The sequence below is a fragment of the Morchella importuna genome (genome assembly GCF_003444635.1).
Source record: "Morchella importuna strain M04M26 chromosome Unknown Morimp01GS020, whole genome shotgun sequence".
In the NCBI taxonomy this organism is placed as follows: Eukaryota; Fungi; Ascomycota; class Pezizomycetes; order Pezizales; family Morchellaceae; genus Morchella; species Morchella importuna.
Window position 1 is genome coordinate 224440 of NW_025763417.1, and position 17769 is coordinate 242208.

General features: G+C 46.9%; 4 protein-coding genes across 4 annotated transcripts; 2 read left to right on the forward strand and 2 right to left on the reverse strand.

Moving 5' to 3' along the window:
- Positions 1-1727: 1727 nt before the first annotated feature.
- LAJ45_06667 (uncharacterized protein) lies at positions 1728-3148 on the reverse strand (the record flags this gene model as incomplete). Its single annotated transcript, XM_046116229.1, has 8 exons — positions 1728-1806; positions 1883-1988; positions 2109-2233; positions 2303-2315; positions 2531-2611; positions 2665-2752; positions 2842-2898; positions 2987-3148. The coding sequence occupies 8 exons, from the start codon at positions 3146-3148 to the stop codon at positions 1728-1730; spliced, it is 711 nt and encodes a 236-aa protein (XP_045970432.1).
- Positions 3149-3347: 199 nt separating this feature from the next.
- On the forward strand, positions 3348-4849 carry LAJ45_06668 (uncharacterized protein; the record flags this gene model as incomplete). The annotated part of the gene is made up of 4 exons (XM_046116230.1): positions 3348-3583; positions 3642-3764; positions 3824-4547; positions 4619-4849. The coding sequence occupies 4 exons, from the start codon at positions 3348-3350 to the stop codon at positions 4847-4849; spliced, it is 1314 nt and encodes a 437-aa protein (XP_045970433.1).
- Positions 4850-7403: 2554 nt separating this feature from the next.
- LAJ45_06669 (uncharacterized protein) lies at positions 7404-9403 on the reverse strand (the record flags this gene model as incomplete). Its single annotated transcript, XM_046116231.1, has 5 exons — positions 7404-8072; positions 8127-8898; positions 8976-9102; positions 9190-9226; positions 9296-9403. The coding sequence occupies 5 exons, from the start codon at positions 9401-9403 to the stop codon at positions 7404-7406; spliced, it is 1713 nt and encodes a 570-aa protein (XP_045970434.1).
- Positions 9404-12483: 3080 nt separating this feature from the next.
- On the forward strand, positions 12484-17272 carry LAJ45_06670 (uncharacterized protein; the record flags this gene model as incomplete). The annotated part of the gene is made up of 7 exons (XM_046116232.1): positions 12484-12568; positions 12629-12798; positions 12889-13195; positions 13247-13315; positions 13371-13641; positions 13711-14582; positions 14643-17272. The coding sequence occupies 7 exons, from the start codon at positions 12484-12486 to the stop codon at positions 17270-17272; spliced, it is 4404 nt and encodes a 1467-aa protein (XP_045970435.1).
- Between the last annotated feature and the right edge of the window lie 497 nt (positions 17273-17769).

Below are 17769 nucleotides of genomic sequence, written 5' to 3' on the forward strand. Positions count from 1 at the left end.
ACCTAGCCATGTGTTCGTCCACCAATGAACTCAGCTCAGGAACGAGGATGTGTTTTTTTTCTCTCTTTCTAGCCGCATGGTTATTCCCGTCGGAGACGAATATCGCGCAAATCATCCTCGTCGCCTTACCAGGTCCGAGGTCCTGCTGTTGCATCTCGACCCCAGTGCAAGCTTGTGCTTTGCCTTTTTTATCCACAGGGCTACAGGAGCATACATGTCTAGCCGATTTTGTTGAGTGCCTTGCATACAAGCACCTAACCAACTTAAGTGCTACTCTACTTCTACCACCAGTCATCATGCATGAGCTTTACTCTGCTCAAAAGTTTATTGAACATTTTTTTTTTTAACCTTCTAGGTGGTTCTGTTGCTTTGGTTTAAACTCAGTACTGTAACCATCCATAATCACAAGGGGCAAATCCAATCCCTGGCCCAGGTTACGTTTTTACTTGTCTTCACGAACATAAAGCCAATTCTTACTTGATGAGACCTACAGTGCTCTTTATACTGGCCAATTCACTAATGCTAATTTGGACCTGCATCATTGCGCCTCGAATAGACTCTAGCAACACATCTGCCAACTTGATGAGTGTCGAGGTTAACGCAGTTTTCAAGAGCCTTTCGATTAAATGGCCCTCTGTGGTGGATCTATAAGTGACACCTTCCTTAGACTCGTCCATCAGTTTTTAAAGCAAAGAATGACTACATAAACGCCTACCTCAAGTAAGGAATACTACAGTGCCGTCTACTTCTGGCGCATACAAACTCAGCAAGTAAAAAGAGAATCTCATTTTAAATCATCACAAGCACTGACTCATACCCCTCACTATCCCCGCTGCCAAACTGCCACATGGCCACTTGCATAATTCGACTGATAATGAAAGCCTCCCGAGACCAAGTCTACCACGGGAAGCTTCCGTACGTAGCATGCCCGAGGAGTGCTTTACATGCGCTCTAAGGTGGTACAATATGTTGTGCACGACTTCGACAACCTACTCTACAGCTTACCCTCAAAAGAACCAGAAAATGCAAGTAACGGAAACAGGGATTATTTGTATGAGAGAACGACGCCACTCCATACAAATTATCCTTGCCCTGAGCAACTGCATTTTCTGGTTCTTACGCTGGTAAGCGTGTACATGCTATCGGCTACCCACTTCCGTGAGGTGTCATCCGTGAACTTGCGCGCGCACGCAGCATGCGGTCGTGGTGTTGAGGACGCCGTCGTAGAGGCAGGTACCTGATGTACTTGCATTTTATGGATGGTACGGCAAGGCTTATGCAGTCAGTACTGGCGTTGGAGGTTGATTCGCTACTGGGGAGCCGGTAAAGCGGATAAGTACTCAATGAGAAGGACGAGATATGGCGGGGGGTTAGCAGAGGAGTATACTGGCTTACTTGGGCTCTGTTGATGGTGTGTATCGGCCGAAGAGGGTGTACCAGATGTAGAAGAGTTATCTTCATTCTCAAACTTTGAAGATTGATAATTTTTTAAGGAAGTAGTTTTATGGTTCTATAGATGGGTGGGTCGATAATCAGATGCAAACAGAAAATATGACAATTACTACATTGACCTAAGTATCAAATCTCCGCTGTCAATTAATGAATTAAACAAAAAAAAAAAAAAAAAAAATCTCCGCTGTCTAAAAATCGGGATAATGTTCCCAGCTCCAAGGCACTTTGCAACTCTAATTCCTTTCAACACCACCAAGCGTGCAGATTGAAGGATATCAGCTGTGGTATCCTCCAAGCGCCGCCCCCAAACCCCCACAAACCAGACTCGACTGTGGAGTCACCATTATCATTTGCCTGGTACCACGAGAGTTTAGTTTGCTCATCTTTAAGGTTCTGGACGAGCATCTTCCCACTACTGGGGGGCCTTTACCTGTGGTTAGCCCGGATGGGAGCATGATATGACATTTCCTTGAAACGGTTGTCCCTTCCACTCCATAGGTCCTTGAGCTCCACTTTGTAGTAGGTAATTTTATGCTCTTAGTGAGCGCTATGTTAGGCAAATTTTTAGCAATATCACACTATAACCATTACCTAGGCCTTGAAACTGGAATCGTTGTTGTAATAATTGGCATCAGGTTGATATGGAATATCTGAACTCTCAGTCCAAGATGGTTGTTGCCTTCTTGTCTGGTAGGGGATGGGTCCACGAGCGGTTGGGAGAGCAAGATTCTCATTCTCTGGTATCATGTTGAGATAGATGTCGGATAAGATTCCCTTAGTACTACTTGGGGAGTTAGCTGGTAGGACCGCGCACTGGTTGAAGTTATAGGTGTTTCTAGGTTGGGCTGACATATCGCTTAAGACTTGGCACACACGGGACTTTTGCAAGCCACACCGCTTAGCTTGGCGTGGCTTTATGGGTTTTATAACAGTTTACAACCGTCTTATAGCATGGACGTCCCATCCAGGCTGTTTCGATAGCCAGTCCCCTGCATCTCTCATACATGTAGTCAACCTCTCTTCTACTGAGGATTAAGGAGCCTCTTCTAGTTCTTGACAAGACTAAGATCCTTCTTACTCGTGTAAGAGATGTTTATGATGAAACAGCTGCAAGTAGAATGTCGAATTCGAAATAAATGTATGTATGTATCTGGAGTCTCTAGGGATGTCATTGGGCGCATTCTGACGCTAGCAGCTTCTCTTATGTGATACTTTCTGACTTGTAGAGTGTTGATAACCTGATTATAGGCCAATTGAATGAGGGCCGGTGATAATGTTGCTGAAGAGAAGGTCCTGATTTCTATGAGGCTACATTTGTCAGCGTCTTCTCATACAGACAAGTTCAATTAACAGCGGGATCAGGATCTTTGTTGCCAAGAAGTTACCCACGAGTTTAGAGAGTCCCAGTTTCTCGAGATTGCTGAATCTCGGGCTTAACAATGGTCTCTATGGCCATCGTGGAAATAACGATCAAGTGGGTTGTAGTTGACAATGCCAAGCCAATTACAGTAAGAAGTACTATAGCTGGACCAACCGAAGCCAACATTACTCCCAATTCAGACACAGAGCATGTCGCTCTGCCTTGATTTGTGCTCCTAAAACAACTTTGATCTGCGTCGATGGCGGCCTCGAACAAGATACCAGTGGATCCTAAGGGCGGCCTTACTAATACATTGTTAGAAGAAAGAATCATCATGACGTTCAGATTACGTTAACAATTGCGGAATGTCCATGACGTCGATATTTTTGTTTGTGGAGGGAGCTAGACATTGAGAATAAATAAACCCTCAAAAGTCCGACCTTCTCAACCCAATTACAAACCGATTTACAAACCAATTTACATTATCTACAACTGATATCATCAATTTCTTTTACTATTAAAAAATATACTCAGAATGAACGCTGGAGCAAACCTTATGGAGAAGGCCATTGGCACAAAGCCCGTGGCCACATCAACAGAATACAAGCACCGCCCTGATGGTGCCAAGATGAAGGCTCTCCGCTGGCACGGAAAAGACAGTGTGGAGGTTGAAGAAGTGCCCGTGCCTGCCGTTACAGACCCCAAGGACGTTGTTATCAAAGTTACTGGAACAACAATCTGTGGAAGTGATCTGCATCTTTACCACAAAGAGTATGTATTATTCCTCGTAGTTTTAGTAGGGCCTAGCGCTGACTAGGGGAATCTGTAGGATCATTGAATTGAAGGATGGTGATATCTTGGGCCACGAGTTTATGGGAATTGTGGACGAAGTTGGTCCTGAGGTCACAAAGTTGAAGAAGGGAGACCGAGTGGTCGCCAGTTTCCAGATTGCGTAAGTTAAGATCCTCCCCGAAAGGGAGGAAATCTATAACCAAAAACTAACACCTCCAGCTGTGGCGAATGCAAAATGTGTAAAGAAGGTCTCTCTTCCATGTGTGACGTCACCAACAAATCCTCCGTCCAGGAAACTATGTACGGCCAGACCTTTGCCGGCGTTTTCGGATACTCCCATTTCGCAGGAGGCTTCGCCGGTGGCCAAGCTGAATACGTCCGCGTTCCCTTCGGTGATAACAATCTCCTCAAGATCCCCGACAGCGTTCCCGATGAGAAGGCCCTCTACCTCTCCGACATTGTCCCCACCTCCTATCACTCCGTCAAGTGCGCCGATGTCAAGGGTGGCTCCTCCGTTGCCATTTGGGGTCTTGGCCCTATTGGGCTCCTCGCCGCCCGCTGGTCGCAGCTTGAGGGCGCCCGCCGCATTATTGGTATCGACAATGTTCCGGAACGCCTGGAACTCGCTAGGACAAAGTTGGGCATTGAGACTATTAACTTTGATGAGACACCCGATGTGGTTGGTGAGATCTTAAAGAGGGAGGTGCACGGTGTCGACTGCAGTATCGATGCTGCTGGGTTCAGATACGCGAAGGGGATTGTGCACAAGGTACAGCGAGCGGTCGGGATGGAGACCGACTCGAGCGAGGTACTGAACGAGTGTCTAAAGGCCACGAGGAAGTTTGGAACTATCTCATTGATTGCGGATTATGCGGCGTACACGAACGGGTTCAACATTGGTGCGTTGATGGAGAAGGGCATTACAATGAAGGGTGCTGGACAGGTAACTATTTCTTTGCTTCTTTGCTTACTTTCTTCTGTTATAATTATGAGTGGGCTGACGTTAGGTTTTAGTGCCCCGTCCACATGTACTGGCATGACCTCTTGAAGAAGATCGAAGAAGGTGTCTTTGACCCCACGTTCATCCTCACCCATCGCTTCAAGATCGATGAGTTCAAGGAGTTGTACAACGCTTTTGACAAGAAGGAATATGGAATCATGAAGACATTCGTTGAGACCCGGTGGTCCAACCCTCCTACGACGGGAACACCGTCACTTGTTAGCTTGAAGGCTGGTAATTATTAGGTTACGCGTTGTATCATGTTTATAATAAGCAGGCTTATCGTGTTGAGTACATGTAGTTAGTTGTTTTTGGTTTTTATTAACGACTGTAATGAAACAATTTGATGAGGTTTATAGCAAGGTTTTCGATATCATAGTGTGTATATATTATAACATGGAATGATCTCTTCGTGTGCATACTTCGGTACCGATTTCTGTAGTGGATAGATGCTGTTGGGCGTTGTATTTGTCTAACGGCAGCAGATAGTGTAGCTACCCGCTCAAACCCATCAAGACATCTTAAAGCATGAGGTCTTTACCTGGCGGTGATATATGGCAATGAGATGTATTACCTGCATATATTGGAGTACGAAATATAAAAGGGATCATAAACTCTCACTCGCAGGTATGAAGCATCAGAGCGCCAGTTGTTGAAAGTACTTGATTAACTGACATGGCACATTTAATAAGTATAATTGCCCTGAATTAAGTGAATGCCCTGAACGAAACGGATTCCCTGGACGAAGTACTGAATTCCCTGAACGAAGTCAAGGGTATGGGGGTAAGCGCTTATATCGCTCTCTGACTGGCTACTGAATGTATGTGACTAACAACCCTAACCCAAATAATATATTAAAAATTATAATCAGATTAGTTATACTAGCGACGCCGAATATTTTATTGCCCACGTGACCTACCACTCTCACGCTTCACACCAATACAGCGGTCATGTGGGCAATAAAATTTCCGGCATCGCTAGTATATATATGTACTCTATATGAGGCTGCTGCGTAGCTGCGAGGAGGAACTTCCTAGATAATTCAAGTTCTTCGTTCAGGGGCATACGGTTACCTGCGGGCCCAGTAAGATAGGTCCAGAGTCTGGGGGTGTCGTGCCGAGTATAACCTGCATATTTTTAAAAGCCTCTGATTGGCTCATTAAGTGAGGTTTGTTTCACTTAAAACATGTTACGTTGAATATAAGTATATGGTTTATACTAAGTGGGTTAACTTGTTAATAGGTTCAGTTCTGGGGATCGATTAGTAGTCCGATTTTAGCAGCTTGGTGGTTGTTAAAGGGGTATACGTGCAGCTTGAACTGGAGAAATTGTCTTATATATGAGGGATATTAGAAAAAGCATATGTCGACCGGAGCAGATATCTAGTGATGGACTTTGCCTGCCAGGCAAATAGAAAAACACGTCGCAAAGCGGCTTGCCTACATATTGGACTGATTGATATATGTACATGTAGTACCGGCCGAAGGCCGGAAACCACTTGTAGAAACCATAGGATGAATGTAACGTTAGGTAGAGTTGAGCCTTTGGTATTCGTCACTGATTCTAACATCACTATTAAAATATATGACTTCTAAGACTAGGAGCAAATATAGCTGTCGGCATTAGTCATTTATAATAGTCACTACGTATGGTGTCGCTAGTAAATGTAGTTAGTGGAGACGGATGGATAGTAGAGTAGTCAATAAAGTCAATAAAGCAACCAAATCTCGTCCATAGTTCAAAAAACTCTGATAACTCGACATACCGAGTGATGTTCTGTGATTGAGGCCTATGAAATCATGGAACTGCGCCCAAAATAGTCTCCTTAATTCAAGCCTACCTAAGCAACATCTATTATTATGTAGCTAGAGGGGGCCCAGACTTATCTCATGGTGACTGATCAGTCGTTGGCCTGGGTAACCTCCCATGATGCTTGCTCGAAAGACTATGGAACTGCATAGGTCCTTAAAAGGAATAAGTACATAGGAGAAACGCTCATATTTTTGCCTTGCCCTGCCCTTTAGAACTGTACCCATTCCCTTCCCTGCATGTGCTTACTCAAGAACTATTACAGAGGGCAACTTAAGGGGTGCATCACATTACATCACTCGCCCCTTCCCCATCACTCGATCTCATCCCATCACTCGTTGCCACCTCTCTGAGACGACCATTTCTGAAAAGTATCGTTTAACTCTCAGGGAACCTCACCGCTAACCCTTATCTGGAGAAGAACTTCTAGAACAAAACTCACCTACGCGGTTAGGTTTTTTCAAGTCCCACCACGTGCAAAAGCCGTGTAATACACGCACAGAAACGATGCTACCCCAGTTCACCGAGCGCGCCCCCAAAAAAGGCATGGCAAGTAAGTCATATATTTATTAAACAAGCCCCCACCATATCTGCCATTGTAGCTCCACGATTATGCATAGATGGTGCCCTGGGGGACCGAGGTTTACGCGCTAGTTGGAGTCACCTCCCAGGCTTGGTAGAAATTTGTGGCTAGGTAAAAATGAGTGGGAGAGACGCTCTCCCTTTTCCTTTTACTAGGGTCTGGAAGAGAGTGTTTTTGATCTAGCGTTGTATGTATGCACAGACTACCCTGTAATTTTACAAAATACATCTAGCAAGAACCAAAAGCTGCACCTTTAGTGAAAATTTCGTTTGTTTCTGCAAATACTTGGATCGAACAAAAGAGATATATTTCAAGTAATGGCTGACAGACGTATTGGGAAATGTAAGCTTTTGATTTTACCAACACCCACCCTTCATCTATCATATCTTTTCGTAACCTCCTTTTTTCTACTCTGCCTTCGCCGGCCCCTCCACGCTTCCCCTAACAGTCTGTTGTCCGCCTACAACCCTGGCCGCAAGATTAAGGCTTAGATCATCGGCTACGTTTACTGTAACCTCGATCTTGGCGCCCTTCTTCACATCCTTGATTCCAGCCTCAGCAATGACACGGTCAACTTTAAAAACTCTGTTCTTGATGTCCTCCTCCTCCTCCTCCTCCTCCTCTTCGCTGTCATCTTCTTCATCCTCATCCTTAACACCGTTGCTTGGCTTCTTCTCTGGCTTGGTGACCACAATTTCGCGAACACCCTCGCAAATCCTTACGACCACGTCACCGCCATTGGGAGCGATGAACTGGGCCGTCCTGCGTGCAGGAACAGCGGTCTGAGCCTCCAATAAAGTTTGGAATGCCTGCTCAGCACCATCAATGCAAACGCCGATGGACTTAGCAAGGTGGGGAGCGACGGTGACGGCGGGGTGAGTTGATTGCTCAATATCCTCATGGTCGAATTCGGCAACAAGGGAAGCCTGGATGGCGGCACCACGTGCGGAAAGCTCAGAAGGGTTGAGAGCTGTGGCAGAGGTCGCCGGGGCATTGATAGGTGTAGATTCAGGGAAGATTTGGGCGAGGCGAGATGCGATTTTAGGGGTATGAGAGGTACCACCGGAGAGGATAACCTATTGTATATTAGCACTTTTACATGTTCGGAAAAAAAAGGTTTCGGAGATTACCTCATCGATGTCTAACAAATCAAGATCTGCCTTTGCGACGACGTTTTCGGCAAGCTTGACGATCTGATCGAAAACCTTCTTTGAGAGCAGCTCGTATCTCAGCCTGTTAACTGTGGAGTGGAAATCGTAGCCACCAGCCAAAGACTCGATGGATATTGTGGCAGATGTACCGAGCGACAAAGTCCTCTTTGTTCCCTCAGCCTCGAGCTTCATCCTGGCTAGCGAGCGGGGAGTCTCTCTGGGGTCAATCTTATGCTTCTTCAAAAATTCCTTTGAGAAGTGATCTACGAGAACGTTGTCCAGCTGGAGGCCGCCAAGCTCGTAGTCGTGGGCAGTGGCAATGATTGTGTACATTCCACCTCTGGACGAAACAACTGCCGCATCACATCGGGTACCACCAAGGTCTACAACCAAAATCGTCTTGTCGGTTGGGACTTCATTGTTCCTAGCATCATATGCAAGGCAAGCAGCAACTGGCTCGTGGATGATTTGCAATACCTCTAGCTCTGCAGCCTTAGCAGCAGCAATGAGTGCTTCCCGTTGGGCCTCGGAGAAATCAGTGGGAACAGTGATAACGCAGCCAGTGACCTTAGATCCAAGGAAGTCCGATGCAGAGTCCTTTAGGCGAACGAGGTGGCGTCTAGCAACCTCAGAAACGCTGACAGCTGTGGTAGTCTCATCGTCGCTCTGTTGAAGATTGAAAGATGGGGTTCCATCAATGTCCGCAGGATGTGCCGAGTTGTGGCTATTCGTGGGGTCGATATCGGCGAAGCTTGAGAAAACAGCATCAGTATGATTTGATGCTACAAGGGCGGATTAAAACCTTCAAATCGATGGCTATAATATTACCTCTTTCCCAGAAAATCCCGGAAGTAAGCGACAGTGTTATTTGCGTTCCTGACCAAATGTGACTTTGCCTGTGTACCGTGATATTCTTCCGATCCGACGTAAGACAACACTGATGGAATCTGCCTATCTAAACTCCCCCTCTAATCAGCACCAATTCATCTATCCCATTATATGCATATCCGTTGATACAGAAGCAATAAAAATAAGAACATACCTCCTTCTTCGTTTGCAATAACCTCAGCCTTTCCGTCCTATATGCACATGCACTCATTAGAATTAAAATTCTCGATACATATATCAAAGTCAGAGTCTTAACGAACTGGAGTGGTGTATGCTATCGAACTTGTTGTGTTTCCGAAGGCGATACCAATGACGGTCTTTGAGTCGACCTCGGTGCTCTCCGGAGGAGGAGAAGTTGGTGCGGACATGACGAATAACGAACTAGTTGGAGTGTCTAAACGCAATTCAAAGGATTACAGCTAATCTTCGACGAGAGGGCCTCGTATAATGGGTAGATTGCGGGGGGGTAGTGGTAGTTGTAATGGTAGTGATGATACTTGGAGGGGTTGAGGTAATGTTGGTGGGGGTTGTTCCCCTCAGAAAAAGAGGTGGGCAATTTTTTCATTTTTCGCGCTAAGCTCTAACGTGCGCTTATCCCTTCGTCTCTAGCCAATCTTCGTAAGAGCCGCAGAGAAATGTCGCAACTACAACTAGATATCTAGAGAGCGAGGATTTGTTTTTGTAGGGGTATATCCATTCCGAAAGCCTAGATCGGCATCGGTAAATATTTATTTATTATTTAATCTCGCGGTCGGTATTTACTACCTCCCCCAGCTCTATGGACCAGTCTTCCCTTGGATCATGAGTACAGCGATTCACAGTCATTTGGCGAATACACCCATTTGGCGAACAGGGATTAAGGCCAATAAGAATCAAGATATCTTGGTCAAACTCGAAGTTTTACTGGTTGCTGGCTGGTTGCTACATACAAATTCTCCAAATGGGTGTATTCGCCAAATACCTGTGAATCGCTGTAAGCTTCGAATTCTTCCGCTCGCTCAATGCTTTAAATACCGATGCACATGCCATTGAGATTATTATCCTGCTACGTGTAGATAGCAAGTCCATCCTCATAGTGCGCTTCTCTCTTCATCACTAACCAATCGCACAAAAACGGCACCATGATCAATCACTCTTTCTTCCTTCCCTCGTGGGACCGAATGACATTGAGTGATCAATGCGCCTAGGACCCCAGTTACAGATAAACAACGGAAATGACGGCGGTTCGTACCGATGAAAAGGGAGACGAACGAACTTCTACTTCCACGCGGTCCTTCCTTGAGCCCCATCTCATCCACTCTACTCTCTAGATTACCTACTTTCAGGCTATTTTGGGAACCGGTGCTTCGCCGTAAATGTCAGATAGATTGTTTACTCAACATCGATCGATAGTACTGGTTATCGGCAATCAGTCGTCACGCTCTCTTCTCTGCCGAGGGTTATGAATACAGTAACTCAACACTTCGAGCATCTAGTCTCGTGCCCGGACTGTTTTGTGTTGGGAAGCAAATTCTTGGAATCTTGACGTTCAATAAAGGTACTGAGGTCTTCTTTCATAAATGAATATTTATCTAGGTCTAAGGCAATTAAATGTACATGTAAGTACGAGGGCTAACTACAGGTACTCTGGGTACGTTAGTTGTGATACGAGTTCAAAATACCCCATACTGGGAAAGATCGTCTAGGAGGGAATGCTTTCTTCCCAAGAATACTTCAAGGTAGTGAGGAATTTAGATCTAGAATAAAGCCTTAGGCTTTATTCTGCAAGTGAGAGAGTGCCGCTTATCCCTTTGCCATCAACGACAATTAATGCAGTCGAGGCCGGTGAACGAATATCATTGACACTTATGGCTGATGTCAGCCGCTGTATTTATGGTGATATTTCTCTCGCCAGGTACCTGGGCTCCGTAGTCTTCTTTAAATACATGTACCTAGGGAGTACCAGTGTCGTACCTACATGTACGTACATGTAGGTGGCAGATACGAGGTGACTGCCGATACCTAGACTAGACACATACATAGGCGGCGGTTCCCCAGAGATCATCGGATGGAGGCTCGGCCATGTAGGTATTTCTCACAGCGGCAGCGCCAGTGACCACAATGTCTAAGGTACCTCTAGGTACAGGTGCCTACATACCTGCACCAACATTCACGCGCAGCGAAGAACTCTGGAAGAGTGAACGAATTCGAATGTGACGTCGCTTTAAATGTTTCTTGCTCGCCTATGTAGTCGGTGAACACCTGTTCGTTCGATTACAGGGTGATGCGTGTTTGCAGGGGGCGGATGAGCATTAGGAGGGAAACCAACCCATCAACCCCTTTTCTCTGTGAACATCAAAGTGTAGATACACATACCCCGGTACCTGTGAGGTCCCAACTGAAACGACGAAGGCACAAAGGGACTGGGGGGTATCAAGAAGGGAAAGGATCAAAACGGCGAATTAGACCAAAAATGTCCACCATCATATCTTGAAGGATCGCTCTGAGAGAAGGGACAAAACAAAAGGTAAACAATTAATATCAATTCTCCCTCTACAACAAAGCCGACAAGATCTGCTCTTTAGTTCCTTCTCGAGATCTCACGCACCCTCTTTCCTCACGAGACAAAAACTGGGGTGTTTCCTGTGCTACTGTGTCTTTTTTGGGATTGTTTCTTTCCCTGTACGCCGCAATATCTATCGCCATCTCTTTCCTCTCTTTCTTTTTTCTTCTTTTCTACTGCTGTGGTTGTCTCGTTTCTCAAACCCGTCCCATCTCCCCTCAACCCTCCTTTCCTTCATGACCCAGACGATTAAAGATACCCCTACATAAGTAGTAATATCCCATTCAATTTTTGTCCTCGACCGGAACGTCCCATACGGTCCGTGTGTCCTTTTCCCCCATTCAAAGAATAACTAGTCCTCACTGAAAGGAAAAACAGAAAAAGAAAAAGAAGGGAAGGGAGAAGAGGAAATTGTAACTTCGAATTTTATTCTATGTACGCCTGAAGACGAATTTGTCCCTTTTGGATTCTACGGGAGAGACCTTCCTGCACCTAACACTGCTTCTGCACCCCCATTACTGCACCCGCCACCACAACCACCCTGAACACCACCACCTACCACCCACCTCCACATCCACTGACCACTGGGATACCACCCTAAGATCTATAATCGACCCATAATCCAGATCTGATTTTATTCGGGCCACTGAGTAGCCTGAACGAACGAACACGAGCTGAGCCAACGAGAAAAAAGAAAACAAGAAGGATTGAACAGGGGACTGGATCGCTCACTCACTCTAAAACCTTCTCACCACCCCAAATAATACACATACACGCGCTACTTCATTTACAACACGAAAACCCTCAATATTCTGCATCATCACCGCTCGCTCGCTGCTCTCTCCCGCAACGCCGGACAGAGCTGGAGCGCGGGAACACCAATCACGCTCCTAGCACTACTAGACCATGGCATTTCTTTTCGGAAAGAAGAAGGGGGCGCATGGTCATCGTGAAGGAACACCCCCAGGCCCTACAGCAACAACAGGATCTGGTACGTCAGGACAGACACCTTCAAGCTCAGTCGGCACTCTAAACAGTCTCAACGGTTCAGGCGCGACTCCAGTATCTCAACAGGATCAGCGGCCCGCGGCTGCAAGCCCCCCGAATAATTCTTCTCCTATGAACTCGGTACCACGATCAATGGGCCCGCTGCAACAAATGTCCGGAAAGGACATTGGTATGACTAGCTCACAGCAGCAACAAGGGGCTGCGCCGGTACAGGTATGGCTTATTCTATCCCGGGCTCTCTTCACTGTATCCCGATAACTTTATCGGGAGCTTGCCCTCTAAACTGATTTTTAGAAGTCTCAGGCTCCACCGTCTCAAGTCAATCCCGCCAACTCAGCGCTCTACCCTTGGTCGCAACGGCGACTAACACTCTCATCTTCACACCCTTCGCCCTTCCCCCGGTACGGTCACGCCGCAAATGGGGTTGCGGGGAAGGACGGCGATGTCTATATTATGGGAGGATTGATTCGCTCACAGACAGTCCGGGGCGATTTATGGATGATTGAAGGGGGAGGAAGTCAGTTGGCGGCTTACCCGGTTGTTACCACCAGTGAAGGGCCTGGGCCAAGAGTTGGTCATGCGAGTTTACTAGTGGGAAATGCGTTCATCGGTTCGTTTATTCTCACCTACAAATAAGAGAAACTCGCTAATGTGGGGAAAGTTTTTGGTGGTGACACAAAATTGGACCCTGCGGATGTTCTTGATGAGACTCTATACCTTTTAAATACATGTGAGACCCCACTCCCAACCTTTACATGTTTTAATTATTGACCCTAATTCGCCAGCTACTCGTCAATGGTCCCGTGCCAATACTCATGGACCTCGGCCTGCCGGAAGATACGGCCATACAATAAATATCCTGGGTTCGAAATTGTACATCTTCGGAGGACAAGTAGATGGCTTCTTCTTCAACGACCTGGTCGCATTTGATCTAAATACCCTTCAAAGCAACAATGCAAGATGGGAGGAGTTAATTTCAGCAAATGAAAAAAATCAGGATGTCCCTGCAAGCAGAACCAATCACACCGTAGTCACTTGGATGGACAAACTTTACCTGTATGCTGAGCCTAATCCATCATCATAATCCTGCGCATATTCAATGAACTAATAAGAGGAACATTGCAGATTTGGAGGTACGAACGGTCTAGTCTGGTTCAACGATGTCTGGTCATATGATCCGCAAACGAACCAGTGGACACAGCTAGACTGTATCGGGTATATACCCTCACCGCGAGAGGGGCATGCTGCATCGCTAGTTGGTGACGTTATGTATATTTTCGGAGGACGGACATCAGAGGGCGATGACCTGGGCGACTTGGCAGCGTTCCGGATATCTTCTAGGAGGTGGTACACGTTCCAAAATATGGGACCATCGCCTTCAAGGCGATCGGGGCACTCGATGACTACCTGTGGACAGAAAATTATTGTTCTTGGTGGAGAGCCTAGTGTGCCAACTAGGAATCAAGAGGAGTTGCAATTGATATATATTCTTGATACCGCAAAGATCAGATACCCCAATGACCATCAGAACCAATCATCTACCAGTCCTACAGGAAGCAATGAAAACAAGCGGTTGCAAGGAGCTGGTGCTAGGAACGGATCAGTTGACAGCCCTGGGGCCCAAACGTCAAGAAAGCTTGGGGGAACGGGGACTAGGGAAAGTGTGACGGCGGGCCCAACTCAGTCAACCCCTCCAAACGGCCCAAACCCATTAACTAGTAACAATACCTCTGGGGGAAGTGTAACTTCTCGACTCCCTAGGGTTGCTCAGGGAACACCGGCCGGCCCTCCACCAAATCAACAAGCGCCTCCGCCTCGAACAAACGGATCTGCTCTACCTGGACAGAGGAGTAGAACACCAACCGGAAGTGGAACATTGCCGAAGACGAGGGATGTTACCTCACCGGTCCAGGAACGACCTTCACCAACGGCAGCTAACGGGACGAGGAATCCCACCGCCCAAAGGAAAGCTTCTGGTCAAGATATTGCTGTTGCAGGCAGGGAGCGCTCTGGATCTAGACAGCAGGGTCCTAATCCTAACTCAAATGCCACTACAGACAGCAATCATTCACCCACTTCATCGGCAACGACCCAACCAATCAATTCAATGGTACAACCAAAGGGACTCACAAATGGCCAAACACCAAATGCCGGCCTCATTAGTTCGGAGCCAACAATGCGACCTCAAGATGCGACTCCTATCCAGGAAAAACCGAAAGAGCAACCAAAAGAGCAGAGGTCCCGGGGGAGCAAGGGAAGTAGTTCAGGCGAAGGAGACATGTTGAGGGAGTTCCAAAAATTGAAGCATATGAACGAATGGTATGCTTCAGAGCTAGCTTTGGCGAGGCGGGCGGGTTACACAATTCAAACAGGCAACAATGCTATTTTAGAAGAGCGGGGTGCCGATTCGCTGCTTGAAGAGGAACGGCCGTTCGTTGAGGCTATGTTAATACTCAAGGGTGAACTTCAGAAGGTTCAGGGCTCGGTTGATGAGCAAGCTGCCCAGGCTGCAAGGAAGATACAAGAGGTAGAACGGCAGCGCGATGTTGCTGTACAGGAAGCAGTTTATGCTAAGGCAAAATTGGCAGCATTGGGCGGTAATTCAACCCCTACACCAGGCGATCGATCTGCAGATATGGCCAATATGGACGCGGAGAAAATGACAGATATGAGCCGGAAGTTAGCTGCATCACTGGCAGCTCAAGCAGAGTTGAGTGCAAAGGTCGAAGTTTTAAAGGCTGAAATTTCAGCTGAAAGGAAAGCCCGCCATTTGGCTGATGAGACCGCTGGGGTTGCACAAAGTCGTGTTTCTGAGTTGGATGATTTCCGCAATCGCGCTGCTTCAGAGATGGAGAGTCTTCGGGCTGAATTATTAGATGCCGAACGAGCATTCCGAGACGAGGCTGCTGCAGGAGCTGATGCGACCGCCGATGCCAAATTGTTAAGGATTGACCAAGATGAACTCTCAATGAAGCTCCAAGAAGCTTTGGAGGACAACAATAACTATCACAACTCCATGGACGAGATGCGGAACGCAATGGAGGCGACAGCAAGTAGGACCGCGACGTTATCAAGGCAGTTGGAGGAGGAAAGACTTGTTAAGGAAGGGCTTGAGAGAAAGCTGGCGCAGGTCAAGAGTGAATATGAGGAGAAGGCAGCAGATCTAGAAAATGCCAATACTAGACTAAGAGATGTGGAGGAGCTGATGGAGAAATACGCGGAGGAGGCTCGGGCAGCTAACGCAGCTTTGGCAGCAGGATTACGGAAAGTTGCGGATAGGGAAATCATGACCAATACTGCACTCACAGATGAAAGAGTAAAGGCTTTACAAGAACAGGTTGAATCTGCGAAATCTCTTCTCAAGAAAAGTAAAGATCAAGCCGACGACACCGGTGAAAAGCTTGCCCAAGCTATGCAGAGGGTTGCTGGTCTGGAATTTCAACAGGGCCAGGCTAGCAAGGATGCCATCGCCCTTAGAAGGCGAATGGCAGAATCCCTTGACGAAGTTAGGAAACTTAAACAGGAGAATGCAGAAATCCAGGCGAGATTGGTTGAAAGGCAGCTTGAAGTCGATTCGATTTCAGCCAAGCATGCTGCGCTTAAGGACATTCTTGCGGAACGCTCTACTCAAGTTGGCTTCGAGAAGCGACGATCTGCCATCCTCAGCCCCAGCCCCCAATCAGGCTCCGCTACACCTGAACAGAACCGCCTGCGAGAATTGGAACTCAGACTTGAAGAAAGCCTCCGTGCGCACCGTGAGACAAAATCAACGGCGGAAATGCAGGCCCAGGAAGTCGAGAAACACTTCCGCGAGAAGCTCGAGCAGCTCGAGAATGACTACCAGTCGGCTGTCCACTATGTCAAGGGTACCGAAAAGTTACTCAAACGCATGAAGGATGAGCTAGCCAAGAACAAAGCTCAAAATGCACGTCTTCAACTCGAGCTCGAAGAGTTCCAGCGGAAGGGCCCCGATCACTCCCGGCATGGATCTAGGGAAATTAACACTGAGTGGGAGCACGAAAGGGAACTTCTCAATAAGGAGATTGACGATCTTCGTGGCAAAGTCCGAGAGTCAGCAACCGCACTCGATAAGCAAATCCGCGAGACCAAGGCACAACTGGACTCTATGAATGAGACCAATCTCATGAATAACCAGATGAAAGTACAGCTTATGGACCTCTCGCAACAGCTATCTGAGACCAGAATTCAGCTCGATAGACTTGAGAACGAGAATTCTCTCCTAGAGCGCAGAGCGCAAGACGCAGAGGAGCGCGTGTCGTTCCTTCTCGACCGTGTCGAAGATTCAGTCGATGCGTACCGTCGCAGCACACTTACCGGTCCGAATGGTCTCGGTGGCGGTGAACCCCAATCTACCCACAGCAGCTTCTATGGCGGCGCTCCAGACGGGCGTAATAGCGTTGCGTTGGACAGTCTGGCTACCGAGCTTGATGCATTGAGGACACACTGGGAAAACACCAACAAAAATTATAGACTTAGTAGTACCTTTGATTTCGAGAAGACGCCAACAAGCACAGAGGGTGGTGAGTTGAGCAGCAGTCTCGCACAGTGGCGACAGAAGTTGCATCAGGAGGAGACCGAGGCGGCGATGAGGAGTGATAGTAGGTCAGGGGACAGCAGGAGTCCGATTAGGAGCCAGGGTCAGGGAGCTAGCGGAGGCGTTATATAAGTAATGATGTAATTTCTTTTTTTTCCTTTTGTGATTGTGATGATTTACTGTTTAGTTTACATTCACTGGCTGGATAATGATTGTGATTAGCCGCTGGAAGGAGAATGGGGAGGGATCTTATAGCTTTTTTGATTGGGCTAACTATATGTTAGTTATTGTTATTGGGAAATACCTTAGTTTTTGTTTGTTGGTGTTGAGCGGAGATCTTTTTTTGTTTCGATTTCTTTTCGAAAGATCTTTTTTATTGGAAATTACCTTTTTCTATTCCTATTTTTGTTTGTTATCTCCCACCCACCTATCTCTCCGCGTCTCATCTCTCCCTTTGATTCAATTATGCGCTTATTCACGTGTCAAATATTGTCACGTTTTCCCCCTTTGGTTTTTTCGTCTGGTTCGTATAAATCTATCCCCCCCCCCTTCCTAGTCTCCATGAGATCAACACATACTAAATATTGAGCCCGTGAGATTCTTTTATTTCTCTACCTATCTTCACATAT